The 19000-nt window shown below is 44.5% G+C and overlaps 1 protein-coding gene across 52 annotated transcripts in view; it reads left to right on the top strand.

The window, feature by feature from the left end:
- Positions 1-19000, top strand: part of Ank3 (ankyrin 3) — a 624211-nt gene that overhangs the window by 599414 nt on the left and 5797 nt on the right. For 37 of the 52 annotated variants that reach the window (XM_087597726.1, XM_087597706.1, XM_087597744.1 and 34 more), the window contains 1 exon segment: positions 14846-14931. In XM_087597726.1, the coding sequence (XP_087453852.1) occupies positions 14846-14911 (66 nt within the window). In that variant the 3' untranslated portion in view covers positions 14912-14931. 52 annotated transcript variants of the gene reach the window in all.

Here is a 19000-nt window from a genome sequence, read left to right as displayed (position 1 = left end):
TTGTTATTCCAGATGAATTTGCAAATTGTTCTGTCTAACTCTTTGAAGAATTGGATTGGTATTTTGATGGGGATTGCATTGAATCTGTAGATTGCTTTTGGTAAAATGGCCATTTTTACTATATTAATCCTGCCAATCCATGAGCATGGGAGATCTTTCCATCTTCTGAGGTCTTCTTCAATTTCTTTCTTCAGTGTCTTGAAGTTCTTATTGTACAGATCTTTTACTTGCTTGGTTAAAGTCACACCGAGGTACTTTATATTATTTGGGTCTATTATGAAGGGTGTCGTTTCCCTAATTTCTTTCTCGGCTTGTTTCTCTTTTGTATAGAGGAAGGCAACTGATTTATTTGAGTTAATTTTATACCCAGCCACTTTGCTGAAGTTGTTTATCAGCTTTAGTAGTTCTCTGGTGGAACTTTTGGGATCACTTAAATATACTATCATATCATCTGCAAATAGTGATATTTTGACCTCTTCTTTTCCGATCTGTATCCCTTTGATCTCCTTTTGTTGTCTGATTGCTCTGGCTAGAACTTCAAGAACTATATTGAATAAGTAGGGAGAGAGTGGGCAGCCTTGTCTAGTCCCTGATTTTAGTGGGATTGCTTCAAGTTTCTCTCCATTTAGTTTAATGTTAGCAACTGGTTTGCTGTATATGGCTTTTACTATGTTTAGGTATGGGCCTTGAATTCCTATTCTTTCCAGGACTTTTATCATGAAGGGGTGTTGAATTTTGTCAAATGCTTTCTCAGCATCTAATGAAATGATCATGTGGTTCTGTTCTTTCAGTTTGTTTATATAATGGATCACGTTGATGGTTTTCCGTATATTAAACCATCCCTGCATGCCTGGGATGAAGCCTACTTGATCATGGTGGATGATTGTTTTGATGTGCTCTTGAATTCGGTTTGCCAGAATTTTATTGAGTATTTTTGCGTCGATATTCATAAGGGAAATTGGTCTGAAGTTCTCTTTCTTTGTTGTGTCTTTGTGTGGTTTAGGTATAAGAGTAATTGTAGATTCGTAGAAGGAATTCGGTAGGGCTCCATCTGTTTCAATTTTGTGGAATAGTTTGGATAATATTGGTATGAGGTCTTCTATGAAGGTTTGATAGAATTCTGCACTAAACCCATCTGGACCTGGGCTCTTTTTGGTTGGGAGACCTTTAATGACTGCTTCTATTTCCTTAGGAGTTATGGGGTTGTTTAACTGGTTTATCTGTTCCTGATTTAACTTCGATACCTGGTATCTGTCTAGGAAATTGTCCATTTCCTGAAGATTTTCAAGTTTTGTTGAATATAGGTTTTTATAGTAAGATCTGATGATTTTTTGAATTTCCTCTGAATCTGTAGTTATGTCTCCCTTTTCATTTCTGATTTTGTTAATTTGGATGCACTCTCTGTGTCCTCTCGTTAGTCTGGCTAAGGGTTTATCTATCTTGTTGATTTTCTCAAAGAACCAACTTTTGGTTCTGTTGATTCTTTCTATGGTCCTTTTTGTTTCTACTTGGTTGATTTCAGCTCTGAGTTTGATTATTTCCTGCCTTCTACTCCTCCTGGGTGTATTTGCTTCTTTTTGTTCTAGAGCTTTTAGGTGTGCTGTCAAGCTGCTGACATATGCTCTTTCCTGTTTCTTTCTGCAGGCACTCAGCGCTATGAGTTTTCCTCTTAACACAGCTTTCATTGTGTCCCATAAGTTTGGGTATGTTGTATCTTCATTTTCATTAAATTCTAAAAAGTTTTTAATTTCTTTCTTTATTTCTTCCATGACCAGGTTATCATTGAGTAGAGCATTGTTCAATTTCCACGTATATGTGGGCGTTCTTCCCTTATTGTTATTGAAGACCAGTTTTAGGCCGTGGTGGTCCGATAGCACGCATGGGATTATTTCTATCTTTCTGTACCTGTTGAGGCCCGTTTTTTGACCAATTATATGGTCAATTTTGGAGAAAGTACCATGAGGAGCTGAGAAGAAGGTATATCCTTTTGCTTTAGGATAGAATGTTCTATAAATATCCGTTAAGTCCATTTGGCTCATGACTTCTCTTAGTCTGTCGACATCACTGTTTAATTTCTGTTTCCATGATCTGTCCATTGATGAGAGTGGGGTGTTGAAATCTCCCACTATTATTGTGTGAGGTGCAATGTGTGTTTTGAGCTTTAGTAAGGTTTCTTTTACGTATGTAGGTGCCCTTGTATTTGGGGCATAGATATTTAGGATTGAGAGTTCATCTTGGTGGATTTTTCCTTTGATGAATATGAAGTGTCCTTCCTTATCTTTTTTGATGACTTTTAGTTGGAAATTGATTTTATTTGATATTAGAATGGCTACTCCAGCTTGCTTCTTCTGACCATTTGCTTGGAAAGTTGTTTTCCAGCCTTTCACTCTGAGGTAGTGTCTGTCTTTGTCTCTGAGGTGTGTTTCCTGTAGGCAGCAGAATGCAGGGTCCTCGTTGCGTATCCAGTTTGTTAATCTATGTCTTTTTATTGGGGAGTTGAGGCCATTGATATTGAGAGATATTAAGGAATAGTGATTATTGTTTCCCTTTATATTCATATTTGGATGTGAGGTTATGTTTGTGTGCTTTCATTCTCTTTGTTTTGTTGCCAAGACGATTAGTTTCTTGCTTCTTCTAGGGTATAGCTTGCCTCCTTATGTTGGGCTTTACCATTTATTATCCTTTGTAGTGCTGGATTTGTAGAAAGATATTGTGTAAATTTGGTTTTGTCATGGAATATCTTGGTTTCTCCATCAATGTTAATTGAGAGTTTTGCTGGATACAGTAACCTGGGCTGGTATTTGTGTTCTCTTAGGGTCTGTATGACATCAGTCCAGGATCTTCTGGCCTTCATAGTTTCTGGCGAGAAGTCTGGTGTGATTCTGATAGGTCTCCCTTTATATGTTACTTGACCTTTTTCCCTTACTGCTTTTAATATTCTTTCTTTATTTTGTGCGTTTGGTGTTTTGACAATTATGTGACGGGAGGTGTTTCTTTTCTGGTCCAATCTATTTGGAGTTCTGTAGGCTTCTTGTATGCCTATGGGTATCTCTTTTTTTAGGTTAGGGAAGTTTTCTTCTATGATTTTGTTGAAGATATTTACTGGTCCTTTGAGCTGGGAGTCTTCACTCTCTTCTATACCTATTATCCTTAGGTTTGATCTTCTCATTGAGTCCTGGATTTCCTGTATGTTTTGGACCAGTAGCTTTTTCCGCTTTACATTATCTTTGACAGTTGAGTCAATGATTTCTATGGAATCTTCTGCTCCTGAGATTCTCTCTTCCATCTCTTGTATTCTGTTGGTGAAGCTTGTATCTACAGCTCCTTGTCTCTTCTTTTGGTTTTCTATATCCAGGGTTGTTTCCATGTGTTCTTTCTTGATTGCTTCTATTTCCATTTTTAATTCCTTCATCTGTTTGATTGTGTTTTCCTGGAATTCTTTCAGGGATTTTTGCCATTCCTCTCTGTAGGCCTCTACTTGTTTATTAATGATTTCCTGTGTTTCCCTAAGTGTGTTCATGTCTTTCTTGAAGTCCTCCAGCATCATGATCAAATATGATTTTGAAACTAGATCTTGCTTTTCTGGTGTGTTTGGATATTCCATGTTTGTTTTGGCGGGAGAATTGGGCTCCGATGATGGCATGCAGTCTTGGTTTCTGTTGCTTGGGTTCCTGCGCTTGCCTCTCGCCATCAGATTATCTCTAGTGTTACTTTGTTCTGCTATTTCTGACAGTGGCTAGACTGACCTATAAGCCTGTGTGTCAGGAGTGCTGTAGACCTGTTTTCCTCTCTTTCAGTCAGTTATGGGGACAGTGTGTTCTGCTTTCCGGCCTGTAGTTTTTCCTCTCTACAGGTCTTCAGCTGTTCCTGTGGGCCTGTGTCTTGAGTTCACCAGGCAGCTTTCTTGCAGCAGAAAATTTGGTCTTACCTGTGGTCCCGAGGCTCAGGTTCGCTCGTGGGGTGCTGCCCAGGGGCTCTCTGCAGCGGCAGCAACCAGGGAGACCTGTGCCGCCCCTTCCGGGAGCTTCAGTGCACCAGGGTTCCAGATGGTCTTTGGCTTTTTCCTCTGGCGTCCGAGATGTGTGTGCAGGGAGCAGTCTCTTCTGGTTTCCCAGGCTTGTCTGCCTCTCTGAAGGTTTAGCTCTCCCTCCCACGGGATTTGGGTGCAGAGAACTGTTTATCCGGTCTGTTTCTTTCAGGTTCCGGCGGTGTCTCAGGCGCAGAAGTCCTGCCGCTCCTGGGCCCTCCCCCACGGGAGCCCAGAGGCCTTATACAGTTTCCTCTTGGGCCAGGGATGTGGGCAGGGGTGAGCAGTGTTGGTGGTCTCTTCCGCTCTGCAGCCTCAGGAGTGCCCACCTGACCAGGCGGTTGGGTCTGTCTCTCACCGGGTCTGGGAGCAGAGAGCTGCTGCGGGCCGGGATCCGCGGGTGTGGGACTTCCGGTAAACACAGACCGTGCCTCCTAGAGAAATTCTGCTTCCGTGTCCCAAGCTCACCAGGCAGCTTTCTTGCAGCAGAAAATTTGGTCTTACCTGTGGTCCCGAGGCTCAGGTTCGCTCGTGGGGTGCTGCCCAGGAGCTCTCTGCAGCGGCAGCAACCAGGAAGACCGGTCATAGGTTTTTTTAATTCTTTTGTTTTACTGTTTTGAGATGTTATTTATTTATTTATTTATTTATTTATTTATTTATTTATTTTTAGTGAAATTATCTCTCACCAATGAAAGACAATTAAAACAAGTCGTTTCTGCTTTTTGATATAGGTGGTCATCATGTAGACCAGGCTAGCCTCCAACTCGAGAGATCCGCCTACCTCTTTGGTGCTAGCATTCAAAGTGCACACCACCACACCCCGGTTTCCTACTTTCTTCTGTTCTTTAAGTGCTGTCTTCGTGCTTCTGACTTTCTGTCAGCTATGCAGTAAACGCAGTCCTCTGTCTTTGACGTGCAAGCTCTTTATGGCGTGCTTAATTAAGATCAGCATTTGGAGAAGAAACAGTATTTTATAAAGCAATGCTTCAAACACACACACACACACACACACACACACACACACACACACACACACACACACCAAAAAGAAAAGGCAACACCCCAGGCATTCAGAGGCTAATGGCTGTCAACCAACAAATCATTTACCACTCTTCATTCTTTTGGTCCCTCTCTAGAGTATTAGAAGGGAAACTGAGAGGAATGCGGCTTCAGTAGACCATCATTTATGCAAACGATCTGATCGTTGCCCCAATAGTAAACACTGAAATGATTTTTCTTCTGGTTTTTTTCTTTTAAGTTTGGTCCTCCTGCCCACCACACACAGACACACACCGCCATGTTTTTTTTTTACTTTCTCCTCAGCCGGTGTGGCTTTCGATGTTGAGTTTTGCTTTTGACTTCTCTCTCAGAATATTTAAGCAGGATGAGTTGGGGCAAGAATCTTGTCTTTTAAAATGCCAAACAGCTCAAAGTATGTTCCTTTTAGGACAAATCTACCCCCCCCCCAAAAAAGGCAGTAACACCGTATTTTTAACTGGGAAGGTTTATCCTGAAGGGGGAAATAAAAAGAACTGTGAGAAACCTGCAGAGACACGTGGCACACTCCGGTTTTGTGTGGATGGGTATATGGCTGTGGGTCACCAGAGAGCGACTTGGGTGTAGGCAGGTAGAGGGTTGAAAGAAATGGTTGCCAGCCTGAACAGAACTCAGAGGGGTTCACTAGCAAGGAAACCAAACCTCTCAGTGAGTCACCCAGTGCAGAAAGGCTTCCTGTCCATGAAAGTCCACATGCCCGTCCCAGCTTCTGAGGGATGTGAGCTTGATTTCCCAGGAAATCCCAAGATGCCCCGGGCATGTCTTCAGTGGCCCAGTCTAAGTACAGTAGCAACCAGCAAGGCCATCTGATGTCCTCTTCAGACAACAGACCCTTTTTTTTTTTTTTTTTTTTTTTTTTCCGGAGCTGGGGACCGAACCCTGGGCCTTGCGCTTCCTAGGTAAGCGCTCTACCACTGAGCCAAATCCCCAGCCCCAACAGACCCCTTTTTGTCCCCTGAAAAAGCAGGTCAAAAGCCCGGGCGAAGCGTTCACTCGGATGACCGCCTGCTGTTACAAGGTAAACCCCTGCTCTCCCCTCTCCTCCCAAAGTAAAGAATGTTTGGGGGGAAAAAACCCACACATTCTCCCGAAGCTTGACCCTTTGCTGGTTTCTAGAGAGTTCTCTTAAAGGAAGCCTGGGGTTCTGCACTGCTCTCTCTTCCTTCTCCTAAGGCTAAGCAGATTACATCTCCAGGGAGAGAGAAGACACTGGGACACTGACCCCACCAGCCACCTCTGTATGTGAGGGCTGCCTGGGATCTCGAGGGTCACCTGTCTGACGGGCGTGTGCCTCTGTGTTAGGATTTGCTCTAAGGTGTCACGCTTCTGACTGCCAGCTTGCAGCCCCTGTATGAGTGATACAGGTCTCCCCCTTCCGCCCCCTCTAGCCTGTTAATCCTGGGATCCGCCTGGGTAGTTCTGTGCCTTTGTGAATACGAATTCCTCCTATCTTCGCCTGTTTTTCTAATATGCCCTTTAAATGGTTTTTTCCCCTCTCCTTTATGCTTTTTGTGAAGTTTGACGACTACTGTAGGGCATGGGGTTTTTAAGTTCTGTTTCCTAGGTACCAGCAGGTGTCTGCTTTGGTAGCTGAGTTCTCCAGTGGAACCTCATATAAAGTCAGGATTAGCATGCCTCTTAACACCCAACTCCTTGCCAGTGGACTGTTGGTAACCACTATGTCCTGGTGTGTTACCTACTTACTGCGATCTTACCATCATCTTACCTAATGGCTCTCCCCCCCCCCATTCTAATGGTATGAACTACATATTCCTAGCCCCCTGACTTAACCTTCCTTTGCATAACCCTATCCTTGCAATTAAATAGCACGACAAAGAATATTAACTGAATAGCAGAATTTTCCCACTTGAATTATAAACTATTTACCACTCGATAGTTTTTCAGACGCCTGAGTTCATTGCAGAATTACTGGTTCTATCTGTTTGTCTCCATCTCTCTGTCTCCATTGGGTCCTGGGGACTGAACTATTAAGTCTAACACATGCAATTTCTCTACCACTGAGCTGTGTCTGGAATACACACACACACACACACACACACACACACAATTTTTGAAACAGGATCTCATTAAGTTGCCCAGGCTGGCCTTGAACTTACAATCCTACAGTCCAGGCAGTGTTCTGTCTTACGCTGCCATTTCATTCTAGGTCTTTATAAAAATGCTCATAGTTCTCAGCCCCCACTCATTAGCATAAGCTCTTACTGACCCCTCATCTCCTGATACAGACAAGTGCTAGTGTCACCCTCAAAAGCCACTTACGATATGGTTAGCAAATTGAGCCTGAATTCCCTAAAAGTCTCATGTGCCTCTCTGTAAAAACCAAGTGTACTAGGGCCTAAAGTCCAAGATCATACATTCAAGTCACATGAAGGCAGATGTAAAACTACTGTAAATAGGAACTCAAAAACCTAACATAGGGGTTTTTTTGGGGGGGGGGTTGGTTTTTTTCTCGAGACAGGGTTTCTCTGTGTAGCTTTGGCATCCTGGACTTGCTCTGTAGACCGGGCCAGCCTTGAACTCATAAAGATACGCCCACCTGCCTCTGCCTTCAGAGTACTGGGATTAAAAGCATTGCCACCACCACCTTACTAATTACTTTATTCTTTAACTGTGGACACAGACACCATACACACACACACACACACACGTACATTCATGAACATTCAGAGACAGACCCAGTCACGTATACACACAGATACAACCACAGCCTGAATCTTGCTAAGACGTTTCCTTCCACTCAGCTCCCAGGGTTCTCTTAACCATATATCATTGCTATTCTTGAAAGGGGGAAAATAAGTAAATATAATTCTTTCTTAATTTGCCTTCTCAGAAAATCTTTTGTTTTTAATATTAATGATAAAGTTATACTTAAAAAATGCATTTATCAGGACTTGAGACACAGTGAGAGTGATTCAAGCTCAGAGGAGGAGCGGAGGGTCACTACCCGGGTCATACGACGGCGTGTGATTATAAAGGTACCAGGAGGTAGAGGGCGATGGGTGCCGCTGTGTCTAGAAGCCTTCAGTGAGCGTTGGGAAGCTCGGCATGTCTAATAACCCGCTGGCTGGCTGGCTGTTTCTTTGCACACTTGAAGGCTTGTAAAAGAACTACCTGAAAGAAAGGCTTGTGGTGTGTTAGTGCGTGTTCTGCGCAGGATTCCGTCTGAGAGCTCTTGGCCCTTGTGTCCCGCCTCTCTCAGAGAACAAGTGTTCTGTCTTGGTGAGAGGGCGCAGTGGACACAGTGCTCAGTGGTCACCCCAAAAGCTAATGTGGAAGAGAGGGAAACGCCAGAGGCTGCCGCTGCCTCGACTTGGAAAGGAAAGCCGTCTCCTTGTCAAGCAGTGACTGAGAATTTTAGGTCACAACCTGGCATGCGCATGTGCATGACCTAGTGTGAGTCAAATGGGAACTCCAGAAATAGGTGCTAGTGCTAATTTAACAGGTGCCCAAAGTGAGCTTGACGTTTTAAGTATTGGGACCGGTTTTTGCTAGAATTGAAAATTCCACCGTCATCCTGCACAGCTGAGAACACAGTAGGTCTGCAGCACCTCCTGTGTGACAAGTCATTCTCAGTGCACCGAGTAGCACATGCATTGTGGCCGAGGGTGGGCATCTCTGGAAAGAAGGAGAGGAAGGAGAGGTGTGCACTGGACACTGCATTAGACGGCACAATCACAGTGTCAGAGGGCTCGGCCGAGAGCTGAGAAGCTTCATGAAGTCCCTCCATTTCTTAGTCCTGCTTCATCTTTTCCATGAAGGATAGGCAAAAGAAGCTCAGATCTGCTCGAATACAGCTTCTCAAAGATTCTGAAAACATTCAAGATGAAGTGACTTTCTAAGTTTTGAATTCTTCCCGCAACTCAGCAGTGAGTGAGCACCTTAGGTGCTGGCTGCACCCTGAGTCACTCCTGTGAAAATTAGAACGAGCAAGCCGTTACAATTAGTGACATCTATAGTGTGTGGTTTTCCATCTATAAGATCCTCACAGTTGGTCACGGCTCTCGTGCTCTTGGCTGACAGAGCAGGGCCTCAGGGTTCTCTGGTCTTGTTGCTCTCTCCCATGAATGATTAGGAAACACCCAGAGAAAACACATTGTACGTACCATGGGCAACCTGCTTTTCGCACCTAATGTGTGGCAGCCTTCTGTGGCTTCACCCCAATATTCTTCAGCAACCGCCCTTTAAGGACTAACCGAACTTTACTAGAAACAGTTACACAAATTCCACAAAGCCAGAGGGAAGGAAAGAAGGACTTACAAGGAAACAGCCACACCACTGAGCCAATGAAGATTCTTTTGGTCCCTTAACCTTCTACACACACATCACAAGTCTGTCTCCAAGCAGTTTTATTAGAGGAAGTTACATGTGTACTGAGCTTAACGTGTGGACAGTGATATACAGCACATGCATGCATTTTTAGAGCGTGTGCTGAAACCCCTAAAATAAACCTGAAGGCCAAACATAGGCTTTGTGAGACAGAAATCTATATTCTACCCAAATGCCCACTCCTTGAAGTTGGGCTCCTTTTAGAGTCAGCAGTAAGCTCAGAGGATGGTCTTGTAGCGGCTGGGGAGAGTATCATCCTTAGAGTAAAATCACTCTGGAGAAGCTTTGAGAGATTCCTTTCGCTGTGACAGAAACCAAAAGCTAAATAGCCCTAATTGTCCCAGGACACCACAGTGAGACACACTTGACATATGCAGGATGCTTTCTAGTTGGTTATCCTGTCGTTGGAATTGCAGCGGCAGACTAGAAGAACCCCGCCCCTGCTGCTCCCCTTTAGTCTATGTGTGGGTGTCCAGCAGAATCCAGGGATGGCAGTAGTATGTGGCAGACATAGCATGAGGATGATCACCGTCAAAACCATGAAATGCAGCTACTCTGACCTAAAAGGTCATTGACACAGAAACCATTGCACTACCCAGATGACCGGAGCGATGCTTGGAGAAGAACTGATTTATTTTAAAATCACACAGCCAGGCAGCAACAGCTCTGGGAGCGGAACTGGGTGCTTGGCTTGGCAGTGAGGGGCTTTTTTTTTCCCTCAGAAGACATACAAGAGTATTTTTGCTAATCTAAGTCAGGCTTTTGACCACTCAGACTTGCCCTGTGACACAGAAGAGGGCAGCATTACGCTGCAGCACTGGGAACCTGACCGGCTACCAGGAGGTAGGCCTATTACACCGTGGGCCACAGGAAGCCCTCAAGCCCTCGCATCATCACTGGACGCCCTTCAGAGCTGTCCTGTCCTTACCTGGAAGCTCTGGCCAGTGAACATCTCCACAGGGAGCTCTGTATTCAGGATTCCACACCCCAGTGCGAGCAGCTCCATTTGCTTGATCAATCAGTTGACATTATGATTTAATGATTGGTCTCTTCATGCCGGATCACGTGGACTCTTTCATTTTTAAGTGAAGTTTTATCTGTGCATCCGTTTCCTTGTATATAGTTTGATAATAGCACAGATTAATAAATGCCTACCAGAGCTGAAATTGCTAAGATCTGTGCTTAGCAAGTCCAACTCACAGCCGAACTACTAAGATTGTTTAATATCTAAACTATATAATACAAATGTATTGTTTTGATTTTCAACATTTCTTGCTGGATTTTAAAGAGTTCATATGTATGCCACCCCAAAACCAAAGAATTCAAAATTATATAAAACCACGTATCTCTTCTGTTTCACAAAGTTCAGAGTATCCCAACCCATGCATCATTTTAGACACACATGCATGCACATCTACACGCGACAGGTCTCTTAGAGCATATGTCTTAGTCAGGGTTTCTATTGCTGTTATGAAACACCATGATCAAAAACAACTTAGGGGGTTGGGGATTTAGCTCAGCGGTAGAGCGCTTGCCTAGCAAGCGCAAGGCCCTGGGTTCGATCTCCAGGTCCGGAAAAAAAAAAAAAAAAAAAAACAACTTAGGAAGGAAAGGATTAATGTGGCTTATACTCCCAGGTAACAGCCTCTGGCTTGCAGGAAGTCAGGGTAGGAACCTGGAGTTGGCAGCTGATGCAGAGGTCGTGGAGGAGTGCGGAGTACTGACTTGCTTCCCCTGCTTTTCTATAGAACCCAGGACCACCAGCCCAGGGTGTCACCACCACAAAAGCTGGGCCCTCCCACATCATCAATTACTAATTAAGAAAACCCTCTACAGGCTCACAGTTTCTCTGTTGAGACTCCCTCCTCTCAGATGACTATAGCTTATGTCAAGTGGATATAAACTAACCAGCGTAGTCTACACACAATACAGACTAGACAGGCTATGGCTTTTTGCAAAATATATATATAGTCATTCTGGTTTGGGAAGTTCACATCACAAATCAACACTCCTTGTATTGTCCTTCCCATATTCAGAGACGTCTAGGAAGATGAAAAAGTGTCGTGCCTCTTGCAGATGTGCAAAAGGAAGTTCCATGTTGCGGTCTTTAAGAGACCACCAGAGATAAACACACACGCACACACACACACACACACACACACACACACACACACACCATGATGTCTCTTCAGAATGGGAGAAGGGTGTCAGAAATGCTCTTGTCAGCAGGACTAAGCAAAGAGGGGGTTGTGTTACATCAAAGTGCAGTAGAGTCGTCATGAACCTTCAAAGCTAATTAGCAATTGCTCTCTCTCTCCCACTAAAGGGGTTCCAGAAACCTCTCATTGAGGACCTCTGAACTCTAGCGTAATTCACAGAGAGGTAAAGAGGCATAGATCAAAAGACCTATTCCATAATCCATAAATCTTGACTGCCCTCCAGTACAATCCACTCCTCTAGTGTAATGAAGAGCTACGTACCTCGTTACGTACCTCGTTTGTTTTGGCCTTAAAGAGAGATGTCTACATCTTTGTCTTGCGTGTCGTACATTTTCAGTAATGAGACAAAGAAAAGACTCACCTTCCAGAACAGCGCAAGAAGCAGTACTGTCATTGATTGATAAGTAGGGCTTTAGTTCCTCTGGAGGTATTCGTGTCAGTCAACGATACACTTGTACATATCTCGTTCTCATGTCCACCCCTTCTACTTCCCCTGTTGCTTTCCAAGGTTCTTCCCCAAAATTAAGAAATTAGCATCTTCCCACGAAGGGCATGCTCAGAGCACAGTAAACGGATTTCCGTCTTGCTAGAGCCTCCCAACAGCCTTTCATTGCCTGCCATTCGGAGAGTTGGGTGCACAGAAGAATCACCTCAGAAATACTTCATTCATTCATTCATTCATTCATTCATGCATGCTTTATCCACAGTAAGAACCTTGCACGACCTTCCTTGGGCCCTTTAGCTGTCTCTACACCTTTATCTTTAAAACAAAATGGCATTCTTGCCCATTTGTGAAACCAACCCTAGGAAACAGGAATCGCTCCCCATGACGCACTTTGCTGCAGATGTCAGAGTGTTGGGATGTAAGACCTGTCCAGTTTGCCAGTCTCCTTTCCGTCTTCATTGAGTCAACTGAAACTACCCAGAAGCAGGGCTTCTGTGAGAATGAGCTCAGAAGACCGTTGGCAGTTCCCACTTGAAATGAGAGAACAGCTACTAAGAACAGACTCGATACTGGGAAATGTTAAGACGTTCTTTCCACCCTGCTGGCTCATAGTAGCCTGGATGGCCGGACACCACATCAGCTATCCCCACGTACAGTCCATGAAAACCTCAGCCTCCCCACCCCGTCCCTCACGAAGGAGACTTTCTCTACCTCGAACCTTTTTCATAATCTTTTCAAAAAAAAAAAATGTATTACCCTTAGTGCATGTTTTTTTTTTTAAGTATCTTTTCCCAACTCAGAAAGTGCCTCTACTCAAATTAGAGCTTATTCCATAAAATCTCTTGAGCTGTGGTTTGACTGATGCCCAAGAGCTTTGTCCGAGTGGTCTGTTCCTACCGTCCGTCGCTGACTAATGTTTGTTTCAACCAATGAAGCTTATCTATGGGTAACTACATCTTTGCCTTCTTGAAAGTTGTTGTGGTCTCTACCATACATGCCTGAGGTGTAGGACCGAACGTTATCAGCTGTGCACTAACCAACCAACATCGGTCTTGTTTTTCGCTGGGGAAGGAAGCGGAGTGTGTGGCTTCCCGACAGTTCCAGAGCATGTGTTTTTGTGGTGTGCTGTGCTGTGGACCTAGATCAGTACCTGCCCATACTCTCCTTTCTCTTATCGCCAATCTCTATGCCGCATCCTTTAGGGAGAGGAAGCCAAAACCATCCCTGGTGAATCTGTCACAGAAGAGCAATTTACCGATGAAGAAGGCAACCTCATCACTAGAAAAGTAATCGCCATTGAGACTTTTGTGCTTCTCCTAGAGTTGAAATGTCCTGCATGAGAAACTCCATTGTGTGTTATAGGTTAGGGCGCCCCCTCTCGACTCAGATTAGTCCCTACTTCTCTGTGTTGCTTCCAACAGATCACTCGGAAGGTAATAAGACGGATTGGTCCACAAGAGAGGAAGCAGGATGATGTGGTAATGTAGAACGGTTGCCAAGGACAAAGGTAGAGGGTAGAATATCCTGGGATTTCCCCCTGGGAAGCCCTGCTGAGGGAGCGGCTGCTGCAGTGTGGAAGCTTTGGGCGTTGTCTTGGCTTCTTCTAATAGGCATTGTGTGGGGTCCAGCCGCTCTTCTTCCTCGCACAGCTGAACGTTACATACTTACGATTGTCAGGATGACTACAGGGATAAAGGTTTGTTCACTGGAAGGAGAAAGCAGAGGTAGAATCCTTGACCATCAATGACTGCTTGAGAGGGTCTACACATGGCCTTTAGTTGCGTGCCAGGCTAGGACACTGAGGGAGGACAACATTAGGGTGGCAGAGAGTTTGGGTCACAGTCTCCATATGAGGTCCATGTGGCTGTTCTGCCCATCACATCCTGAAGGGAAATCTAAACTCCACTGTCATGTTATGCTTTGACCACCTCACGCCCAGTGAGCTAATGTGAAGCCCGACTCAACTCTGAACGTAGTTCACCCAGCAAACCCGAAAAGACATCTTGCTATCAGTCTTTGCTGTCTCCTAAATCTTTATCCTCTGACAGGTAGAAAGTAGAAAGTACTAAATACTAGGTTTATGTACGGGGCTGGGGGGGTAGCAAACTGAAAACTTCTGAGGACCAGGTGAGAATGGAAAAAGACCTCTGCGCCTTCTGTTAGAGTAAAAACTAAATGTGGAGTGCCCTGCTGTCTGAGAAGTGTGGACCTGGTATTCAGGAAAGACAGCCCCAAGCTGAAGCAGTTGGTGCTGTCTTGGACCAGGATGCAGAAGAGATGGTAATTCTATAAACTAATTACAGGACTCTGTCAGGCCATCCGTGGCATCTTGTCCTAGCCTCCTGCTTATTTGGGAAGTCCCTGTCATACTACCACAGACTAGTTTTGGCCCCGCTGGCCTACAAAATCCATCAATTACAACTAAAGGGTATCTAATGGGGGTCAGGTGCCTTGTGGGTGTGGATGACGATTTCTTCCACCTTAGGAAACCGGCTGGCTGCTTTTGGAAATCATTAACCCTCCGTGTTGTTATGAAGTCTTGTTGTACTGTAGTTACCTTGAACGTGCCATTGCATGCTCTGGCCATGGGGAGCTGGTCTGTGCAGTCATAGCCAACATCATCTGTGTCTGAGGATGCAATGTGGCCCGATGCTCTCACTAACTTCTTCCTACTCCAGCCTCCGGGGACCAGTGTGGGAAACTGCTTTCAGACTCTCCCACTGCAGACATGTAATGTGTGCTCTCTTTCAGCAGGGAGAAGGCTATAAGGTGAAAACAAAGAAGGAAATCCGGAATGTGGAGAAGAAAGCCCACTAGTGACGGTGACGTCAGTCCAGGTGGGAAGCACACTTATGTCCGCAGCTAGATTTAAAAGTCTCGAGAAGTTTCTGAGTTCGTCTTTCCTTTCTCTTTCTTTACTGCAATCTCACTGGGAGATGAAATTAAATAAATCCTGTCATTTCTTTATACGAATGCAGATGTTTATGTGCATATATGTAAACGTGTGTATCTACACATGTCTATGTATATATCTACATACATGCATATTCACATTAAACTTAAACCAAGTCATGTCCATTCTCCATGTGCATGGCATCTGCAGAAGCCGTGATTTAAGTCTGCTACTCTCTCACCATGAGGCTCCCTGTGCCGAGCAGTTGCTGTATACAGTCATTGTGGAAAGACTGATGGGGAACAGATCTGAGGGACTGTGCCCAGAGCCAGAAGGGTCAAGTGTCAAGTCCCAGGGCAGCCAAGGCTACAGAGAAACCCTGTCTGAGGGCGGGGGAGGGCCGGGGGGGGGGTAGCTGTCTCCATGTCTAAGTTAAATTGGAATTCCATACACTTTTATATAAGCCTAGACACAATTAGGAGGCCAATTGTACAGGCTTTCTAGTACTTACTTACTTAGTAAGTACTCTGTTTACATTTGTTTGGACTTTGCCCTTGTTTTCTGGATTTCACATTAGTACCTTTTTGATACAGATAGGATCAGAAACTAATCTGGGGTGAGGACACAGTTTTGAGAACTTGTATCTTCAGGATCTCTCCTCTCTGTCCTTTGAATCCCTGGGTCAAAGTGACAAAGAGTGGGAATTCTAGTCTCTTTCCCCATGACCAAAAACCCTGATACCCAATTGCCGAGATAAGGGGTTGAGAAATAACCTCATTTTAGGGACCTAGGGCTTAGATTTTCATTTCATTGTTTTGAAACATAATCTCCTGGAGCCCAGGCTGGACTTGCTATGTACCTGAGGATGACCCTGAACCCTTGATCTTCCTGCCTTCCCCTCATGCTAACATTCCAGGTCAGCACCACACCACCCACAGTTTATGCAGTATTGAAGATCAAATGAAGTCTTGGGGCTTCATGAATATTAGGGAATGTCTTAGTCAGGGTTTCTACTCCTGTACAAACATCATGACCAAGAAGCAGGTGGGAGGAAAGGGTTTATTCAGCTTACACTTCCACATTGCTGTTCATCACCAAAGGAAGTCAGGACTGGAACTCAAGCAGGGCAGGAAGCAGGAGCTGATGCAGAGGCCATGGAGGGATGTTACTTACTGGCTTGTTCCCCTGGCTTGCTCAGCTTGCTCTCTTATAGAACCCAGGATCACCAGCCCAGGGATGGCACCACCCACAATGGACCCTCCCACCCTTGATCACTAATTGAGAAAATGCCTCACAGCTGGATCTCATGGAGGCATTTCCTCAAATGAGGCTCCTGTCTCTGTGATAATTCCAGCTTGTGTCAAGTTGACGCACAAAACCAGCCAGGACAGGGAAGCACTTTACCATCTAAGCTGCATCTCCACTCTCCAAGATAGATCCTTAGCGATGCCTTTCCTTTGGGTCCAGTGAGGCTTACTTTCTGTAGAAACAGTAATCCCCAATGCCTGCTGCACTAGACTCACATTTTAGAGTTTTTGTGGAACCCAATCACCACAGATACTCCTGGAAACAGGATTTACTATGTGTATTCCAGAGTCCTTCTTTGTGGCTAATTCTCACAGCTCTCCTCTCAGATTGGCACTGTTCACATCCCTGGCTAACATACGGAGCAGGCCCTAAAAGGTTAAGAGACTTGTCCACAGTCTCACGAGAGCAGCAGAACTAGGAAATAAGCCCTAACTGGCTCCCTCCATAGTGTTCATCCTCAGGGCTCACTGTAGACCTGACATGACCGGCATGATGGGGGGGACGCTCCAAGTCAACAGGAAGCAAATAGAAGAAGACCATCCTCTCAGCCCCTGAAGTTGGAGTGGATGATTGTGGTCAATTTTGTGAATTCTAGATATGTTGTCATTTTAAGGAATAATTTACAAAGAATTATAATTTTGGACAGGGAGGAAACTAAATCGAGAGCTTAGACTCAAAGATTTCTATCTTTCCGCTTCTCTATTCTTCTCTCTTAGGTAAAGGGAAGGGGGTTAAAAAGAAAAGGAGGGAATAGAGTAATGTAAGAAGTTAGACAAATAGGAACAGATTATTACATTCATTCTTAAAGCATTTTATAGCCATAACCTTACACTGATAGAGATCTTTGTATTTTGATGCAGTAGTAAAGTTATATATTGATACAAAGTTTAAGATTAATTTTGTTGCTCTTAGATAGGCACTGTTCCTATGCAGCTCATCGACGAACACCAGGCTCAGACCCAGTCCTTTGAATGGCTGCTGTCACGAAGTGTTTAGAATGACTAAGTAATGCAAGGTAATAGTGAGATGCCAAACTCATGGTCACAGTAGGTTCTAGTTTAATTGCAATAAAACATTTTCAAGGTTATTCAGATAGTAAATAGCTAAAAATAATGTTAATAACTCATTTTGGTCTTCAAAATGAACCCCAAGTTACTCACGTGGGGCATTTGATCTTCACCCTAAAACTGACGGGAAATGACTCGAAGTGCTAGGTAAAAGCGTCACCACTGAGTGACCTGCACAGCCAGTGGCTTTTGGGAATAAGCTCTATAGCTCACAACAGCCTAACCACTAAGTACCAGGGTTACTGCCTCGGTGGCAGAGTATTTACCCAGCATGCACAAGGCTCTGCCTGGTTCAAGCCCCAGCAGCCAGCACACTTATTCACATACCCTTCCCCCGAGACCTGGGACGTTTGTGCAGATGATTCTAGCTCTTTAGTGGCCGGGGCTGAACTAGGTTTAGAGGACTCAGTACCTAGCCATGATTCCTGGTGTCAGTCTGTCTGGGCAGGGAGATGTCAGTAGACAGACGGCATAGAGGCGATGGGGTGCCAGGCAGATCACCAACTCTGTGCGTCTGGCCAAGTAACCTAGCTTGCGTGTTGCCGTTTCCTCAAGGGAACAGTGAAGGGCTTGGGATGAAACCGGGAGGAACAATAACCCTCTCAAGAAAGAGAACAGTAACACGCCTTGGAGTTGTTTTAGAATCCACTCAGTTCGTACGTGGAACTTGCTGAACAGTAGCTGCCGAGCCCACAGAAACCCTCAGTCAGGAGGCTCTGTTAGAAAAGTCTTCGAAGAAGCAAGAAGGAAACAAGAGTAGCGGCTGGCCAAGCCCAGGCACAGCAGGGGCAGCCGGGGAAGATCGCAGCTCAGCTCTCCGTTCCCTGCTTCAGGTGAAAGCTGTTACTATAGTCACTATCAATGGTTCTTGATAAACTGGGGCAGTCAGCAGACCAGGTTCTGCTCCTTTTCTGTACCAAGAAATGAAGCCCAAAGAGGCCCAGATAAAGCCAGAGGAGGTGGTGACCCTTCCTCTCCCATTCATCCCACTTAGGTCCTCTCTGGGACATTTCCCAGAATGCATCTGAGATACAGATACCTTGCCATCTGTTTTCCTGATACATGATGGAGACAGAATTGAAGCCAGGTATTTTAGCTCTTGCCTTTTTAATTCTTTGTGCAATAGGGGACTTAACACTGCCCTGTTATTAGGATTCAGGTAATTCAGATATATAACAAACACTTAATGAAAATGAAGTAAATGCATTTTTCTACCTTTAAAAACATGGATCCATCTACATCCAGTATGTCTTGTTTTGCCCCTTGCTTGCTGTACAGCTTCAGGTGTTTCTAAATCCAGTCACTGGGAAATAATAAATTTGAAAAGGCCTCATTTATTGGTATTAGCTGAGGAGGAAAGCTGTTCCAAGATGGGTATTTAAGCTAAGTTTTCGCCAAGGTGTTAGTGCACGTCTCTAACGCTAGCACTTGTGAGATGGACGTAGGAACAGCAAGAGTTCAAGACCAGAATGAGACTCAGTCTCCAAGGAAGGAAGGAAGGAAGGAAGGAAGAAAGAAAGGACAGAAGGGGGAAAAAAAATCTAAAACTAAAACCAAAATTAAAAAGTAAACCTTAATTTTCAATTATAGTTTCATTTTGTAATGATAATTATTGCTTTTTAAAAAGAAATTGGGGTG

This window comes from Rattus norvegicus, chromosome 20, assembly GCF_021556685.1.
Source record: "Rattus norvegicus strain SHRSP/BbbUtx chromosome 20, alternate assembly SHRSP_T2T, whole genome shotgun sequence".
NCBI classification, from domain to species: Eukaryota; Metazoa; Chordata; class Mammalia; order Rodentia; family Muridae; genus Rattus; species Rattus norvegicus.
Note: the sequence above shows the minus strand (reverse complement) of the source record. Positions and strands in the feature narration are given on the sequence as shown.